Source organism: Leptopilina boulardi, unplaced genomic scaffold, assembly GCF_019393585.1.
Source record: "Leptopilina boulardi isolate dan_hultmark-lab unplaced genomic scaffold, ZJU_Lbou_2.1 LbouV2_120, whole genome shotgun sequence".
NCBI lineage: Eukaryota > Metazoa > Arthropoda > Insecta > Hymenoptera > Figitidae > Leptopilina > Leptopilina boulardi.
Genome location: NW_026137664.1, coordinates 194,858 through 210,280, shown reverse-complemented (window position 1 = coordinate 210,280; position 15,423 = coordinate 194,858). Strand labels below are relative to the sequence as shown.

Below are 15,423 nucleotides of genomic sequence, written 5' to 3'. Positions count from 1 at the left end.
AAAAGGCATAAAAAAAATTGCATGGATATTTTTGGAAATCAATCAATTCTGAATTTGAAACGGATTTGCTGAATTATTCTTTTTTAGTGGGATGATTACATTTATTAAGAAGAAAACCAATAACACTTAAATAAACATATTAATAAACGTCGCAAAGTTAAAAACAGGAATGTTATATGTAAACTTAGAATATAATATCGCTAGATTACTCCGTTCAACAGATTAACAGCGAAAATGGACCATTAACCGTCTCGATGCTAAAAGTAAGGTACACGTAAAGTAAGGTATAAAATACACGAATTGCAAATAACATTAATCTGAATTCAAATCAACAGTGAACATAAATTTAAAAAATATTTTAAAAACTAATTTCGAATATCATTGGTATGTTACTTTTTTCACAGGACAGTAACAAACGGTTTATACAATAATGGCCAAGATAAGTTTCAGCGAAACGAATAAATGAATATCAAGAAGAAACGTGAATTTAAGAAATAGGTAATTAACGTGTGACTTCTGAACAATAGTGATTCGTTATTTTTTAAAGCCCAACAACGAATAAATCACACAAATGACGAAGGAACAAGTAAGTTTTAAAAAACTGGAATAAAATTCAATAGCAACGTAAATTTAAAAATAGTTAACTCAATTTTTAAATAAAATATTGATAATTTTTTTGACACAACAATTTCGAATAGAGAATTCAACAACTTTTAATAAGTAAGAAAAAAGCATCAGTTCTTAGGATTAATTAAAAATTTCGTCTTCCGCATCTGATGTCGAGCTGAGTTCCAGATCTGATGCCAAATATTCTTCTACATCTTCCACATCGCCTTCAAAACCGCTCGAGTTATGTTCTGATTCCAAGAGAGCAGATATGTTAGCAATTGCTTCATCCACCTTTCTTTCAATGTTGCCGCCCTCTTCGCCCATGTTTTTTTTAACTTTTTGCGATACCTTTGCTTGGTGGCTTTAAATATTAATAAAATTGCTCCTTTATATGCTGTCTTATTTTCAGGTCCGGCGAATAAAGGACAGTTAACGGCAGCTCCTAGAACATAGGTATATATTTCATTGGTATCTACGAAAGAAATAGAGGAAGGGCGAAGTCACATGTCGGCGGAAAGCGTAAGCAAAGTGAGTGAACGACGCCAACACATCTCATTACCACTTTCGTTCATGCTTTTTGATTTTATATAAAAAGAAGATAAAAACTCGGAAGAAGCTAAAATTACTTACTTTAGAAATTCGATAATTTTTAAAAAAAATTTATTTTTTCGCAAGAATATTTTTTTGGTAATTTATTCATGAAAATTAATCTGAAGAACAAATTTGATTTTTTTAGGTAAGAAAAGTCAAATACAAGAATCACTTTTTTTGAAAATGTACATTTTTTAAAAGAAAACATATTAAAATCAATTTCTATTAGATTCACTCTATTTTTATTACAATTTATTTGAAAAAGTACATCAAAATACTAATTTTTGTCTCTTTTCATCAAAAACTACAGACAAATTTTTTCGGCAATTTATTATTATTTAAAAAAGAAAAAAATTCATTCAAATTAACCGCAACCAAGGCCCTTATAATTTTATTAGAATTCATCAACTCATTAAAGTACACCACAATACCAAATTGTAGCTCTTTCGGTCGAACATTGTGAAATTAAAGGAGTGACTACGTTCTTGTAAATTTTCATTTTTCGAAAAAAATTATCGAAAAAAATCAATTTTAATTAGATTTGCTATATTTTTTATTATCTTGTGAATCAGACAGATGAGCAATGTAGCAAAAATTTTTATTTCAATTTCTTCCACATGTAAAGTAGAAATTGAAATATTTAAGAACCTACGATAGAAAACATTGGAAACTCTCGTGTCGCCAAATTTTTCTGTGTCTTTCTGCTTGTGCCAGGTATATTTTAGGACGAGGTTGTCAGTCATTACTTGCTTGATGGCCATACCAAGGAATTCTCTTAAGGTCAAACCGCCTAACCGAACTTAATGGTCATGCTAAACATTTTTATATAACAAATTATCAAACGAAAGTTGTTATTTAAAAAATTTAAAAATTCAGTACAAAGACTTACCACAGTTTGGCGTTCTTGTTTATTTGCTTCATCGTCTAAATGACGGAACTGCTCAATAGAGTCAATCGGATAGCCGTCTAAGTTTTGATACAGTCTATTAGCGAGTTGATCTGTACTATAACGTGCCCTCAAAATTTGAAGAATTTCATTATTTTGATCGCAAATTTTATCCACTTTTGTTTCGATGGTTCTGTTTAATAAAGAACATTAATACTAATTTTCAAAGTCAATCAAAATGATTAACTAAAATAAAATATTTATATGATTTCCTGTAAATTATTTTTGAAATTTATACTCACTCTAATCTTTTCTGAATTTCTCCAGAATCAGCACAAGCTTCAGGAGGAAAATTTATAACTGGTATATCCAAAAAAGTTTCAGTTCTGCTGCTATTGTTTAAAAAATTGGCATTTATCAATGAATTTTTTTCCAAACCCTTTCCATACAATTCCTTAGAAGCAGGAGAATCTGTGCCATGCGACTGACAATGAGTCAGTGTTGATTTTTCTGATCTGGTACCAACACTTGGGTCAACATTGATTGCATAATGTTCTTCTTTAGACCTTTAAAATATGAAATTTATTTTTAGACTAAAATCGACAAGTTTCGAATAAAACATAATTTTTTCTGTTTTTATATGACAAATAAAGCAGCAGAAGGTGCAAAGATAAAAAAAAGAAATTCACTTACGAATTAATTATTTTTTTCTGATTTGATTGGTTTGAGAAAGTTTCAGATTCATTCGACTGTAATATAATGGCAGAACTGGATTCACTGCCCAAGGCAGCTGCAGCCGCAGATTTATCTTTTTGAGACCTTCAAAATATAAAATTTATTTACATAGAGTGGTAAAACCAAAAAATTTAATTTGAGGTTAATATTCGGTAAGTAATGGCAAGCTTGGAGTAAAATATTCATAGCTTTTTTGGTTTTATAGATTGATGACAAATGGAGTAGCACGAGACGCAAAGACAAAAAAAGGTAAGTTCACTTACGACTTAGTTATCATTTTCTTATTTGATTGGTCTGAGAAACTTTCAAATTCTTCCAACTGTGAGGTATGGTCAGAACTGGTTTTACTATTCGAGCCCAAACCAGCCGTAGATTCCTTCCCTTTAGGCCTTAAAACATATTTTAAAAAATTATTTCCGGTCAATTAATAAGGTAAGTTGATAAACACAGGATGTGAGGACAAAAAAGTGGTAAGTTAAAAAGAAATTTTTAATTGAAATATTTATAAGTATCTATCTTTTGTAGGTAGACCGTGAATGAAGCAACGCACGGAATAAAAGTAAGTAACATTTATGAATCAAATAAATTATTGATATGTTATTCTTTTTTCACATGTCATTAACAAATTAAGTAGAATACTACACGAATAAACGAAAGCAGTAAGTTAAAAAAAGATTAGAAACAGCGAATGGATGAACAAATACGAAAAAAAGCAAGTAAGTTAGAAGAAAATTTTAAATATTTAACAGATTGATATTCAATAATATTATTCAACAATTTTAAAATGACTGCTTTTTCGTTGCAGGTCAGTGGCACAATGTTAATAAAACAGGTAAAATAAAAACGAAATGCTCAGATTTCGTAGCGGTGACTATTTTATCTTCACAAAACGTGTTATTTTGTATTTATGCTTAATAAAATAAATTAAATTTTACTTACAAAGTTGTTGCTTTTTTCAACTCTAATTGTTCTGCTAGAACTTTTAATTTGTTCATTTTTTCACTTATCGAAGATGGTTTTATCTTTTTTATAGGTGGTTCTTCGTCAGAAGTGGTTAATACGTTCTTTGGAGTTTTTATGCTTCTTCCTTTACTGGATATTCTTACTTGATTTTTAGAAAACATTTTGTGTTTTTTCGTTTCGCTGCTACTTGCCATGGTCTGCATAATGATTTAAAAAGAATTAAAATGGGCCATGTTTTAAATTATATTAAAGCAACACAACCAACCCTTTAATATTTAATGTGAGAAGTATAGGAAAACAAGATGTGAGATCCACTCAATGGTAAAGAGTCTCATTTAGCATCGAAAATTTACTGAACATTTACAAAACTATGATTACAATCTTTGGAATGTTGAGTTGCGAAGTTTAGTAATGGTCATTTAAATATTAAACTGCCCGCCCTGATCAAATGTTCAGTCAACATTCAGTCATATTTAAATTGAAGCTTTGTTAAATGAACATTTAACAAAGTTGTAATTTAAATGTTCAGTAAACTTTCGCACTAAACATTTAATCAGGTTGGATATTTTAATATTCATACAACCTTTACTAAACTTCGCAACTCAACACTCCAAAGTTTGTAATTAAAGTTTTGTAAATGTTCAGTAAATTTTCGGTGCTATTTGGGGTTGCATAATCAAGTTCATGGCATCCAATTTTAAAGATCTGAAATTTTATTTTTGGAATGAGCAATTAAGGGGTTTGTATCATGCAAACGAGCTTTTCTTAAAAATCTTTTTTCTTCTATTACATTTTATTTTAAACTTTCGTTTGTCTTTGTATACCAAAGAATACAGCTTAAATTATAGTAAAAAATTTTTTTTATCAAAATTCTAAGGTCCCATTTTGAGAAATCGACGGATAAATTGGAGCACTTTATTTTTCTGGTGTACACGATATCTTGAAACTGCTTCGTTTACAATTAAAATACGCGCGAGCTAACGAGTTTCACTCAATATATATGACGAGTGGTTTAGTTACTATTGGATAACGGATTAATCAAGCGGATAACCATTTGGCTCTTTGGCTCTTTTTCCCCCTCAAGATGATGACGATGATGATCATCAAAGAGGTGTGTGTGCGCGTTTTTCATTTTAAAATAGTGAAAGGGAATACTTTTCTGCACACAATCGAGTGTAAATCATCCTTACAGCTCTCACAATATATAATATAATATAATCTATTATAATATAAAATAATATAAAATAATATAATATAATATAAAAAAATACAATATAAAACAAGTTGTACTGTAGTGTTCATTTAAAGTGAGTAACTTTTGTGTTCATTATGAACACATTGCTTCCTCCTAGAGATTACTTAATTTCTAACTTCAAGTTTTTCAAAAATTTTTAATTTACAATAAGCCAATAAATTTTCTTAATTTTATATCTTAGTGAGTTCGCAAATAGATCAAAATTTCTTCTTTACAAACGTCTAAAACTTTGTAACAATAGCTTAGAATTTACGTAAAGAATTTTAACTATAAATAATTTTCCATAAATACAAGTTTTAAAAAAATGTTTGATTTTTAAAACGTCAATAATTTTGTTATATTTGACAGGAAAGAGTTCAAATATGGGTCAAGCGCTGCACTTTTAAATGCTGTACAAGCCTGTAATAATAATTTAGAAATTATGTAAAGATTTTTTTAAAAAATGGTAAAAACAGGCATGTTTTTCAAAATTTCTTATTTTTGAAACATCAATAACTTTGTTATATTTGATAGAAAGAAGTTCAAAAATAGGTCAATCGACGCGGTTTTAAATGAACTATAAGCAGATTATGATAATTTAGATATTACACTAAAATTTTAAAATAAAAATGTCAAAAATGTCATGTTTTTCAAAATTTTAGGTTTTTAAAACGTTAATAACTCTGGATAAAATGACGCTAGAAGGTTCGCCGATAGATCAAAAGATGCGTCTTGAAAAACTCAACAAAATGAAAGAGAAACATCTATAGGTGTCAGAACAATTTTTTAAAGTTATGGCCAGAAAACGTTTTTTTAAAAATTTTAAAATGCAAAAAAAAAATTAGTTAATCTCAATTAATTTGGGTAAAAGTACTCTCACTATTTGTCCGCCAATGAGATCTTCAATTTAAAAAAAAATTCATAACAATAGCTCTGAAGGGCTTTGAGATATTTATGAAAATGTAATGTTAACACACACACACACACACACACACACATACATACACACGGACATTTTTTAAAAACATCATTTTTGGACTCCTGGGGTCAAATTATATCAAAATATGTCAAAAAATCACAATCCGGAATTTTGGGGTAAAACAATACTTCCTCTACGGAGGAAGCAAAAATGAAACAGACTTTTAAAATATAAATCAATCGCTATCTACTGAACTAGGATTTTTATTTTTCCTCAATATTTACCTATATTTTTCAATCGATTGCTAAAATCTTAGTTCAGGCAATACGATTGATCTACAATTTAAGAATCTGTTTCGTTTTTTGATTTTAAACGAAGCAGTTTCGAGATATCGTGCCCACCAGAAAAATGAAGTGCCTCAATTTAACCGTCGATTAATCAGAATGGACACTTAGAACTTTCAAGAAAAAATTGAAAAAAAACAAAGACATACGAAAGTTTAAAATGAAATTTAATAGTAAAAGATTTTTAAAAAAATTTCTTTGTGTGAGGCAGGACCCTTAAAAAGGTATGTTATTCAAACTTTAAATTTTAAACTGGCAAAATTTATTGAATATAAAAGCTTAATATACAAGACACATGTGCAAAAGTTATTGTTAATAAAATTAAATTATGAACAAAAAGTACATCCATGCAAGCCACACAAGTACCAGTTTTATTCCAAACATTAACTTACATATAAATACATGAACAATCGATTTCAGAAAAAAACCAGTTTAATTTTGAGGCATTTCATCTCGGTTGAGCAATGTACAACATATCAACTGATTTTCTAACGGCTGCTCTTCTTGTCCTTCAACATGGCTCCAATATGGCATTCGATAGCACTTGCCCTTAACGTTATTTAAAGTTACAGCTTCAACTACATTTGACAAATCCAAACAATGATGTACACCAACAACATCTGATGTGACTCCAATATGGTAGAGTGATTCTTTTCTTTGGAATGCTTCAAAAATGAAGAAAATTTCTTCTCCTACTTTTAAAATGTTCCTTACTATCCCTATTCTTGTATCTCGAAGAATGCAACAGCTGTCACGCAAATTCGTAGCAAATGTGAGTTCCCCAATTTTGCAACTTTTGAAATTGTTCACATATGTTAAGGGGAATATTTTCAGGAACCGGTCCTTCTGTATGAGATAATGATGCACGTATTTGTCTGTCGTGAACAGGAGGCGTAAGATTGAAGTCATTTAATTCTTTCGTTCTTTTGTAATACTGTTGCAGAATAAGGTATGGTTTACGAATCATTTTACGAAATTCTGGCATATTGTTTTCGTAATCAAAGGCGCTAAATGACTCTAAGTCTCCGAGATTTTCTACATCTGTTACAATATGAAGTAAACCATGCACATTATACGACAAGTAGTGCAATCCATAAATTTCTTCACACAAAGTGACGTAAGTTTCCAAAGATTCCTTACAAAACAATAGAGTTTCTGGAGATGTTTCTTTCGAAACTAGAAAGCGACAAACAACGTGCAACAATAGGAAATGTTGATAAGAATCATCTTCGAAGACGTTTTCGAATATAGCTGGAGCCGTATACAGAGCTATTTGACGATATTCTGTGGCTTTGAAAGTATGAAAAGCACTCATTTTCTTTGGTCGACGGTTGAAATCAGTAGGACAGTACATCGAAAGCTGTTCCATTCGGGAGTCAACAATTGCCAACTTTCTGGCAGACATTCTTCGAACATTAAATTTTCCAACTACGTTTGCCGAAATTTCTTTCTTCACATTTCCCAGCCACAAAAGATGCATTGCTTCAAATGGTACTTGTCTTACTAAATCCAATAAATCAACTAGGGGGGTTGCTCCCAAATGATGGTCTTCGTCTGTCAAGTTGCGATAACTTGCATCGGTACGTAATTCATTTCCTATTCCATGGAAAACCTCTCGATTCATGTAATGGTGACCTTCAACTATGCATTTAGAGCAAGGTTTGCTTGAATTATGCCCATTATGATTTAAAGTAAGAGCCCTTGCTGGTGCATCTGCGATGAAGCAATGTATTGTCAAAAAAATCCTTCTGCCTTGAATGATAATGCCAGTGTCACGTACAGAAATGACTTCTTCAACAAATTGTTCAAAAAATTCAAATATGTTTAATGGCTTATTGTCTCCAAGGAAAATGCCAGCTATTAATGGTCTTTTATCTCCGATATTTAGTATTCTATACTGAATTGGCCAAAATTGTTTCGAACTTTTATTGACTTTAGCCCCATCAGTACTAAAGTCTATTACAATTATTTCAGGTAGTATATCTACAGGAATTTGATTTAGTTTTTTTTTTAAAGTCAATTTGAAGCCAACGTGTAAATATTCGCCTCCTGTCATACGTTGAATTACTCCATTGGCAATAGTAGTTGGAGTGCGTAAAATTGTTCTAGCATCTTTAGGCAGAAACTGTAAATCGAACGGGAATCCTCTTAAAGTTTGGAGCATTTGATTAATTTGGGTATGCTTCAAATTGCTTTGTAGAAAAGCATTCTTGAGAGACTATTTCATGGCATCATTTACGTGCACAGGTGGTGGTGGTGGTGGTGGATTGGCAACATCATTCTCTTCAGAACTTGTTTCTCTGTTATCCATAGGTTCTAGCAAAAATTCTTCCTCCTCCTCCTCCTCTTCTTCATCTTCTTCTTCTTCTCTTCCTTCATCATCACTACTTCCTTGACCAGAAGAAATTCCTTCTTCATCAGACATTTCTATGTTTTGTGTTTCGTTATTTTCATAGGAACCAGTCGCTTGAACTTGAAATGATTCATTATTTTCATCCTGATGATCTTCTATGCTAGCTCTCGTTATATCTAAACGTCTTCTCTTTTGACTTTGGCTGAGAGCCATAAATTCTTTGTTTTTGTTTTTATTCATGGTGCCTCTTATCCTTTGGTCAAGTGAGGTTGGTATTCTAAGAAAAATAAAGCATTGACATTACGCAAGTATTTTGGGAATGAAAGCTACGTGAACTCAATGTACTACTAAAACTATATGTAAGGGTGCCTTGACAATTCTTGTCAATTCGGGCTCGGGTCGGGTTCGGGTTCACAAGCTCGAAATTTTTCGGGTACCCGAATGCGTTCGGGTTCTCGTAATTTTCGGGTATCCGAAAATTCCGGGTACCCGAGTGAATTCGGGTTTCTTGGAGGGGGGGGATAGAAAAAAGTGCAAAATAGCGTGACGTAGTTTATGAACGACCCCTTACCTGAAATTTTCGAGAACCCGAAAGCGTTCGGGTACCTGATACATCGAGAAAGCCCAACCCGACCCGAAAAAAATCAGCCTGAGCCTACCCAACTTTTCGGGCTTTTTGCACACCCTAGTTATATCTATTTGTTTCAAGAAAAAACAGAATGATATTTGAACATTTTTTTTCATTTTAATAATTTGTTTTTAAAAAACGGAATATTTTATTTAAAGATACATAATTTGCAGTGAATTAAAAGAATTTTGTAGTCAGAAAATATATTAAAGCATTTTAATAGTACCAGTTTTTTGAAAAGGTCGATTTTTTGAGGTGTTTTGTAGTGGACAAGATTTCTCAAAATTAGCTTTAACGATCGGTTTCAAATTTACAGGGCTTATTTCACATATAAGTTTGACATATAGTTCGTGAACGATGGATTTTTTATTTAGATAAAAACTTTTACTTCTAATAATGGAAAAGCAAAATTTTAACGTCGTAGAACGTTATTTTTTCAAATAAACTGCTGCCATTTTGTTAAAAATTTAAACTTCAAAAAATCTTTCGTTTAAGAACTACTTAGTCATTCATATGTAGAGTAAGCCCTGTACATTTGAGACCGATCGGAAAAATCGTTTTTGAGAAATCTCGTCCATCGCAAAGCACTACTGAAATGTTTTGAAATATTTTGTTACTACAAAATTCTTTCAAGTCACTTCAATGTATGAATTTTCAATAATAAAACATTCTTTTCTTAAGAGAAATAATTATTAAAATAAAAAAAAAAGTTAAATATCGCTCCGTTTTTTCTTGTAATTTTTTGCTTTCTTTTTCTTAAATGTGATACTTTAAAGATTCTTTATAAATACCTATATAGGATTCTATACAGATATTTTGTATCTTTTCTGCACAAAAACCTTGTAGGATCAATTATAGATATATGTGCAAAAAGATGTAGTACTGGGATGTGGAATATTGAAATAAATTGACAAAATGCTACTTTCTATGACAACTTAATTTTTTTACTTAACGGCACCTTCTCTTTGTTAACAAAAAATATTACTTTTTTCTTACACGTTTTCAGTAGATAATTTACAAACTAAACTATTATAGTATCTACTGTTTTCGGTGAAGCGAATTTCCAGTTATTTTTCGCTTACCTTAACGTTAGTAATATTATCATTTTAATTAATATTATTAGCAGCATCTGATTTTTAGGTCAGGTGACTGTCATAATTTATCGATCATTTTTCTCACAAATAGATTGAGCTGAAATTTTGTGAAGTCTAAAATAATATGAAGAAGAGCTGCGATTGATGAAAGTGTTGATATTTTTATAAATGAATTATTATAAAATACTTGGTTCAAGTACTTTGTGCTAATTAATTCGTCAAAATAAAACACTTTTACATATCACTGTCTTTATTATATTTTAGATTTGTGTACAAAACTTCAGTTCAATCCATTTAGTATTTTACGAGAAATTCTTTAAAATTAAAAAATCGACTATTATTTAAAGTTTATATTTTTGAACTTGTTTGCAAAGTGAAATTCTTAGCTAATTCATGGTTTCTTAGGTTAATTGAATTCACGGCTATTTACCAGTTTTCCAGCTGGCAAACACCACTATTATTTGGTCAATTTAGATTCATTCGAATGGTTTTATAAGCCATATAACATAATAGTTTTAATAGGGGGTTAATTGAAAAAAAATGATTTAAATGTAACCAAGTCTTCAAATTGAAATGTTTTTTTAAATTGCTTTGGATTGAGAATTACTTTTAATTGGCTCGTGAACAAATTTCTGAATGTTTCAGGGTAATAATTGAGACCATAGATTGAAAACTAAGTTTTCACTTTTAAATCTATTAAAAATTATAATAAAGTTATAAAATTTAAGACAAAGAGATGCATAACATTTTATGTAAAAACTGTAATTAAAAAATTAACATGTTCAATTAAATTGAGGATTTAAAAAAAAATCAAGAATAGAGTTATAAAACTGCGAAAAAAATTATATTTTGGAAAAAGTTATCAACTAATTGAAAAGTATTGAGAGAAATAATTAAATAAATTTATATGTTAGAAAAAATTTTGAAATCTTCAACTTCTAAAAATTCTAATAAGAAATCTAACAGAAAAATAAATTTTTTAAAACATTAAAAATTAAATTTTTCATTTATATCCTGTTTTATAATTTAAAGAATCAATAAATAAATCGCTGCGCCTAATATCGCCAATTTATGTACGAAATTTAAGTGTAGAGGATAGAACAATCAACCAATTTTGTTTTGTACAAATAGTAAAAAATTATGTTTTGTACATGAAGTAACCAGAAAAAAATAACAAATTATTTCAGCCATTACAAGAAACATGTTTTGCGTTAGTTTTCATTTCTAAAAAATTATTTATTTAGGTTGCGTCTCCAATGGGTGAAAAAAATGTATAAAAGAAAGAAACTTCTCAAGACCAAACACTGTTTAAAAAATAATGTAAACTTAATTGTTTAAAAATCTTTTTTGTTTTCTTACATTTTACCGATATTTTTTATTGTGCATTTTTTATAATAAGATTCGCCGCGCCTATTTCGCATGTTTGTGAGCGAAATAAAAGTTATAATTTATTTACCTGTCACGAAAAACAATATAAATAAATTATCTACCTTGTTAAGGAAGAACTGACATGGCAAACTTTTTTATCGTGGTAGGCGAAACAATTAATCACTTTATTTTTTGCAATAAACAAACAAAATAGACAAAGAATAAATATAATTCAATTATAGTTTTTGCACTGTATAAAAGCCGAAATCAATCGCACAAGTCACATTTTATTACTATAATTATCAATGAGAAAACTGGATATTTCCGCTGATACTAGATATTAAAGGTTAACACATTTATCTTTTCACACAGGGACAGCCATCTAGATATTAAAACTTAATATCTGAAGATATTAAAATTAGAAATTTCAAAATGACAGGAAAAATGAAACCTAACCTTAAATTTTGGAAGTCGAATCTCTTCTATGACATAGTTAACGGTTAATTACGCAAAAAGATAGTAGATTTTAATTGTTAATATCTACATATTAAGCGTTAATATCTGATTTTAAATATCTATTTTTCTCAGCGTAGAAAAAGATATGAATATTGAATATATATAGTAGAAGGACTTACCGAATGTTTCCGTACTGTTTGATATTTATGATATATTTGGATTTTTATATTTGATATTTAGTGCACTTATATTAATCGCCTTTACTCCACCACGAGGCCAAAAACATTCACTGCAAGGATACAATCCATGGACGTAAGAAATATAGGGACGGGGCACATGGACGTGGGGTTTGACTTGGTAATCTGTAAGGGGGAAGGCGCCTATTGCGCATGTGGCCGTTGTCAGATCGCTGATTGGTTAACAAAATATTCGTGCAATGTGAGTTTATTTATCTGTCTGTGTCATGGTCTGTGTGGTTTGTGTATAGATGACTAGATGTGATAAGTGTCAAACTATTATTAATTAATGTGCTACTACTGTTAAAAAAATGGGCAAACCTGGAAAGTGCGTTGTGAAAACGTGTAAAAATGCTCTTACGATTAAAAAAGGTCAGAATGAAGTTTCAGAATTGACTTATCATCGGTAAGAAAAACAAGTTGTGTATTTTCAGGTTATCTTTAGTTTGTTATTGTTAGCTAGAGTGACATAAAATTGCAGATTCCCAAAAAATCCAGAAACTAGAGCAAAATGGGCGAATGCTCTTAGATTAGATAAGGAAAATGTCAGAGACGGGCATCTTGTTTGTTCGCAACACTTTTTTGATTTTCACTTTGACAGGTCTCGCAAGTACATAGTGAAGTTAAAAGAAAATGCTGAGCCTTTTGTAAGTATTTATAGTATATTGTATATTGTGCGAGGACGAAAATCGCGTGCGTCCGAGGACACACGACATTTTATTCAAAATTTTGAACAAAAATATTTTCATTGTTTTTATATATAATATGTATTTTTTTGTTGAGTTTTTAGAAAAAGTTCTTTTTTTATTTTTTGTTACTTTGCTACCATTCTATTATATTTCAGTGCTTTTATGAAATTAAAGATAATGCCCAACAAAAGGAAGTAGAAAAGAAAGAATCCAAATTTTCTCCAGAAATGCTTTTAGATTATATAAATAAAGTTTCTCCTGAGGAAAACACTTTAAAAAGATGTCCTTCGCAAACGCGAAATGAACCTGATGGGAAACGTTTAAAAACATTAAATGATAACCAGGAAAACGTAACAAACAAAAATGAATTCGGTAAATTTATATGAGTGTTTCTCGTCAAATTTCAGTTCAAAATTTAAATTTGAGAAAAAAAATTTTTTCCTTTCCTTAGAGGATTTTTTTATTTACTATCTTTCTCATAAAAAATAAAGTAAAATTTATTCTGATTGATTTGGGGTTTTTTAGATCAAATTTCCCCTGAGGAAAGTAATACTTCTAAAAGATGTCTTTCGCCAGACCCGAATGAACCTGATAGGAAATTTCGCAAAGTATCAAATGACAACCAGGATAGCGTAATAAACGATAATGAAGTTGGTAAGTAATAAAAAACTAGAAACAATGATTGTAATATAAATTATATTTTATAGAGTCAAATGCAAAAAAGTTTGTGGATCGAGCAACATCAATTTCTCCAGAAAGAAGATTTAATTCTCCAACGAAACAACGCATCAGTCAAGATTGCGATAGACGAGTGAAGTCTGAGAAAAAGCGAAACCAACGATTATCTAATAAATTACGCTTATACAGAAAAAAAATTGCATCAATAGAAAAAGTAATTTCAAAATTAAAAGAAAAACAATGGTGATCCAGGTATTTGCTCAGAGGCACTAGATAGTATAAAAATGCGTGCTCAAGAGGCTGGTTATCCTTTGGTAGTTTCACTTATGTTTGACGGCATGCACATAATGAAAAGTACCGAAAAAGATGAAAAGGGTTTTGTTAATTTTGGAAAATCTGTCCCTGTTAACGATAATAAAACTCCTATCGTAGCTACAGAAGCATTGGTATTCATGGTTAGCTGTATTAATCAATCGTGGAAAATACCTATAGCCTATTTTTTACACAATGGTTTAACTGCTGTGAAAATTGCAGGTTTAGTTAATCAGTGTCTTGTAGCTTTAAATGAATGTAAGGTTAATGTTGTCTCGCTTACATTTGATGGAACGCGTTCGAATATTTCTGCAGCCAAAAAATTAAAAGAAATTAATCGTATTAATACGGACAATGTCGATCTAGAAAACAATGATAAGTTAGATGAAAATGATACATGCGATTTAAATGAGATAGGCAATTTAGATGAGACAGGGGATTTAAATGATTCAGGCGATTTGAACGAGTATGACTGGTGGTTCAATCACCCAATAACTCAGGAGGAAATTGTTATAATTTTAGATCCTTGCCACATGCTAAAATTAATTAGAAATGTTTTTGTCAAATTGAAAACTTTTAGAGACGGAAATGGTAAATTGATTCAGTGGAAATTTTTCGAATTTCTCCATCAAATTCAATCAACAGAGTCGATGCATTTAGGAAATAAATTGCGAGCAGCACATATAAATTATGTTAAGCAAAAAATGAAAGTTCGTTTAGCTGCCCAATTGTTCAGTAAGTCAGTTGCAGATTCTTTAAGAGTATGCAAAGATGACCTCAAACTTCCAGGATTTTTAGACTGTGGGCCAACAATAAATTTCATAGAAACAGTTAACGATCTTTTTGACATTTTCAATTCGAGAAATATGAGGGGTTATGATTTTCATAGAGGTTCCAATTCTTTCAACTATAAGAAAGCTTTAAATAGTGCTAATAAAGATTCCATTTTTAATAAATTAAACGAGATATCTACATATATACAAAATCTAAAGTCAACTAATGATAAATTGTTAGTAAAATCTTTAAATAAAACTGGGTTTGTTGGTTTCCTAGTGTGCATTGAAAGTTTAAAAAAATTATATACAAAATTATGTGAAGGTAAAAATTGTTTATTAAAGTACATTCCAACGTATAAATTGAGCCAGGATCATCTCGAAACTTTTTTCAGTGCAATTCGTTCTAGAGGGGGACATAATAGCAATCCGACAGGTCGTCAATTTTCAAATGCTTTTAAAAAACTGTTATTACACACTGATCTACAATCTATTGAAAGCGGTAACTGCATCCCTATCGAACAAATTTCAATTCTTCATGTTTCGTCGAGAAAC

The 15,423-nt window shown here is 30.3% G+C and overlaps 1 protein-coding gene across 2 annotated transcripts; it reads right to left on the bottom strand.

The window, feature by feature from the left end:
• Positions 1-17: 17 nt before the first annotated feature.
• On the bottom strand, positions 18-6,872 carry LOC127284593 (uncharacterized). 2 transcript variants are annotated; one of them, XR_007843503.1, is made up of 8 exons: positions 6,674-6,831; positions 3,761-3,981; positions 3,085-3,210; positions 2,780-2,905; positions 2,389-2,652; positions 2,090-2,279; positions 1,853-2,012; positions 18-1,051 (listed from the first exon to the last, which is right to left on the bottom strand). XR_007843503.1 is itself a non-coding variant. In XM_051310120.1 (7 exons), the coding sequence occupies exons 1-7, from the start codon at positions 6,683-6,685 to the stop codon at positions 980-982; spliced, it is 1,011 nt and encodes a 336-aa protein (XP_051166077.1). In that variant the 5' UTR covers positions 6,686-6,872; the 3' UTR covers positions 18-979. The 2 variants fall into 2 exon arrangements, 1 of the variants encoding a protein (XP_051166077.1); XM_051310120.1 differs by lacking the exon at positions 1,853-2,012 and having other exon boundaries at positions 6,674-6,872.
• Positions 6,873-15,423: the final 8,551 nt, after the last annotated feature.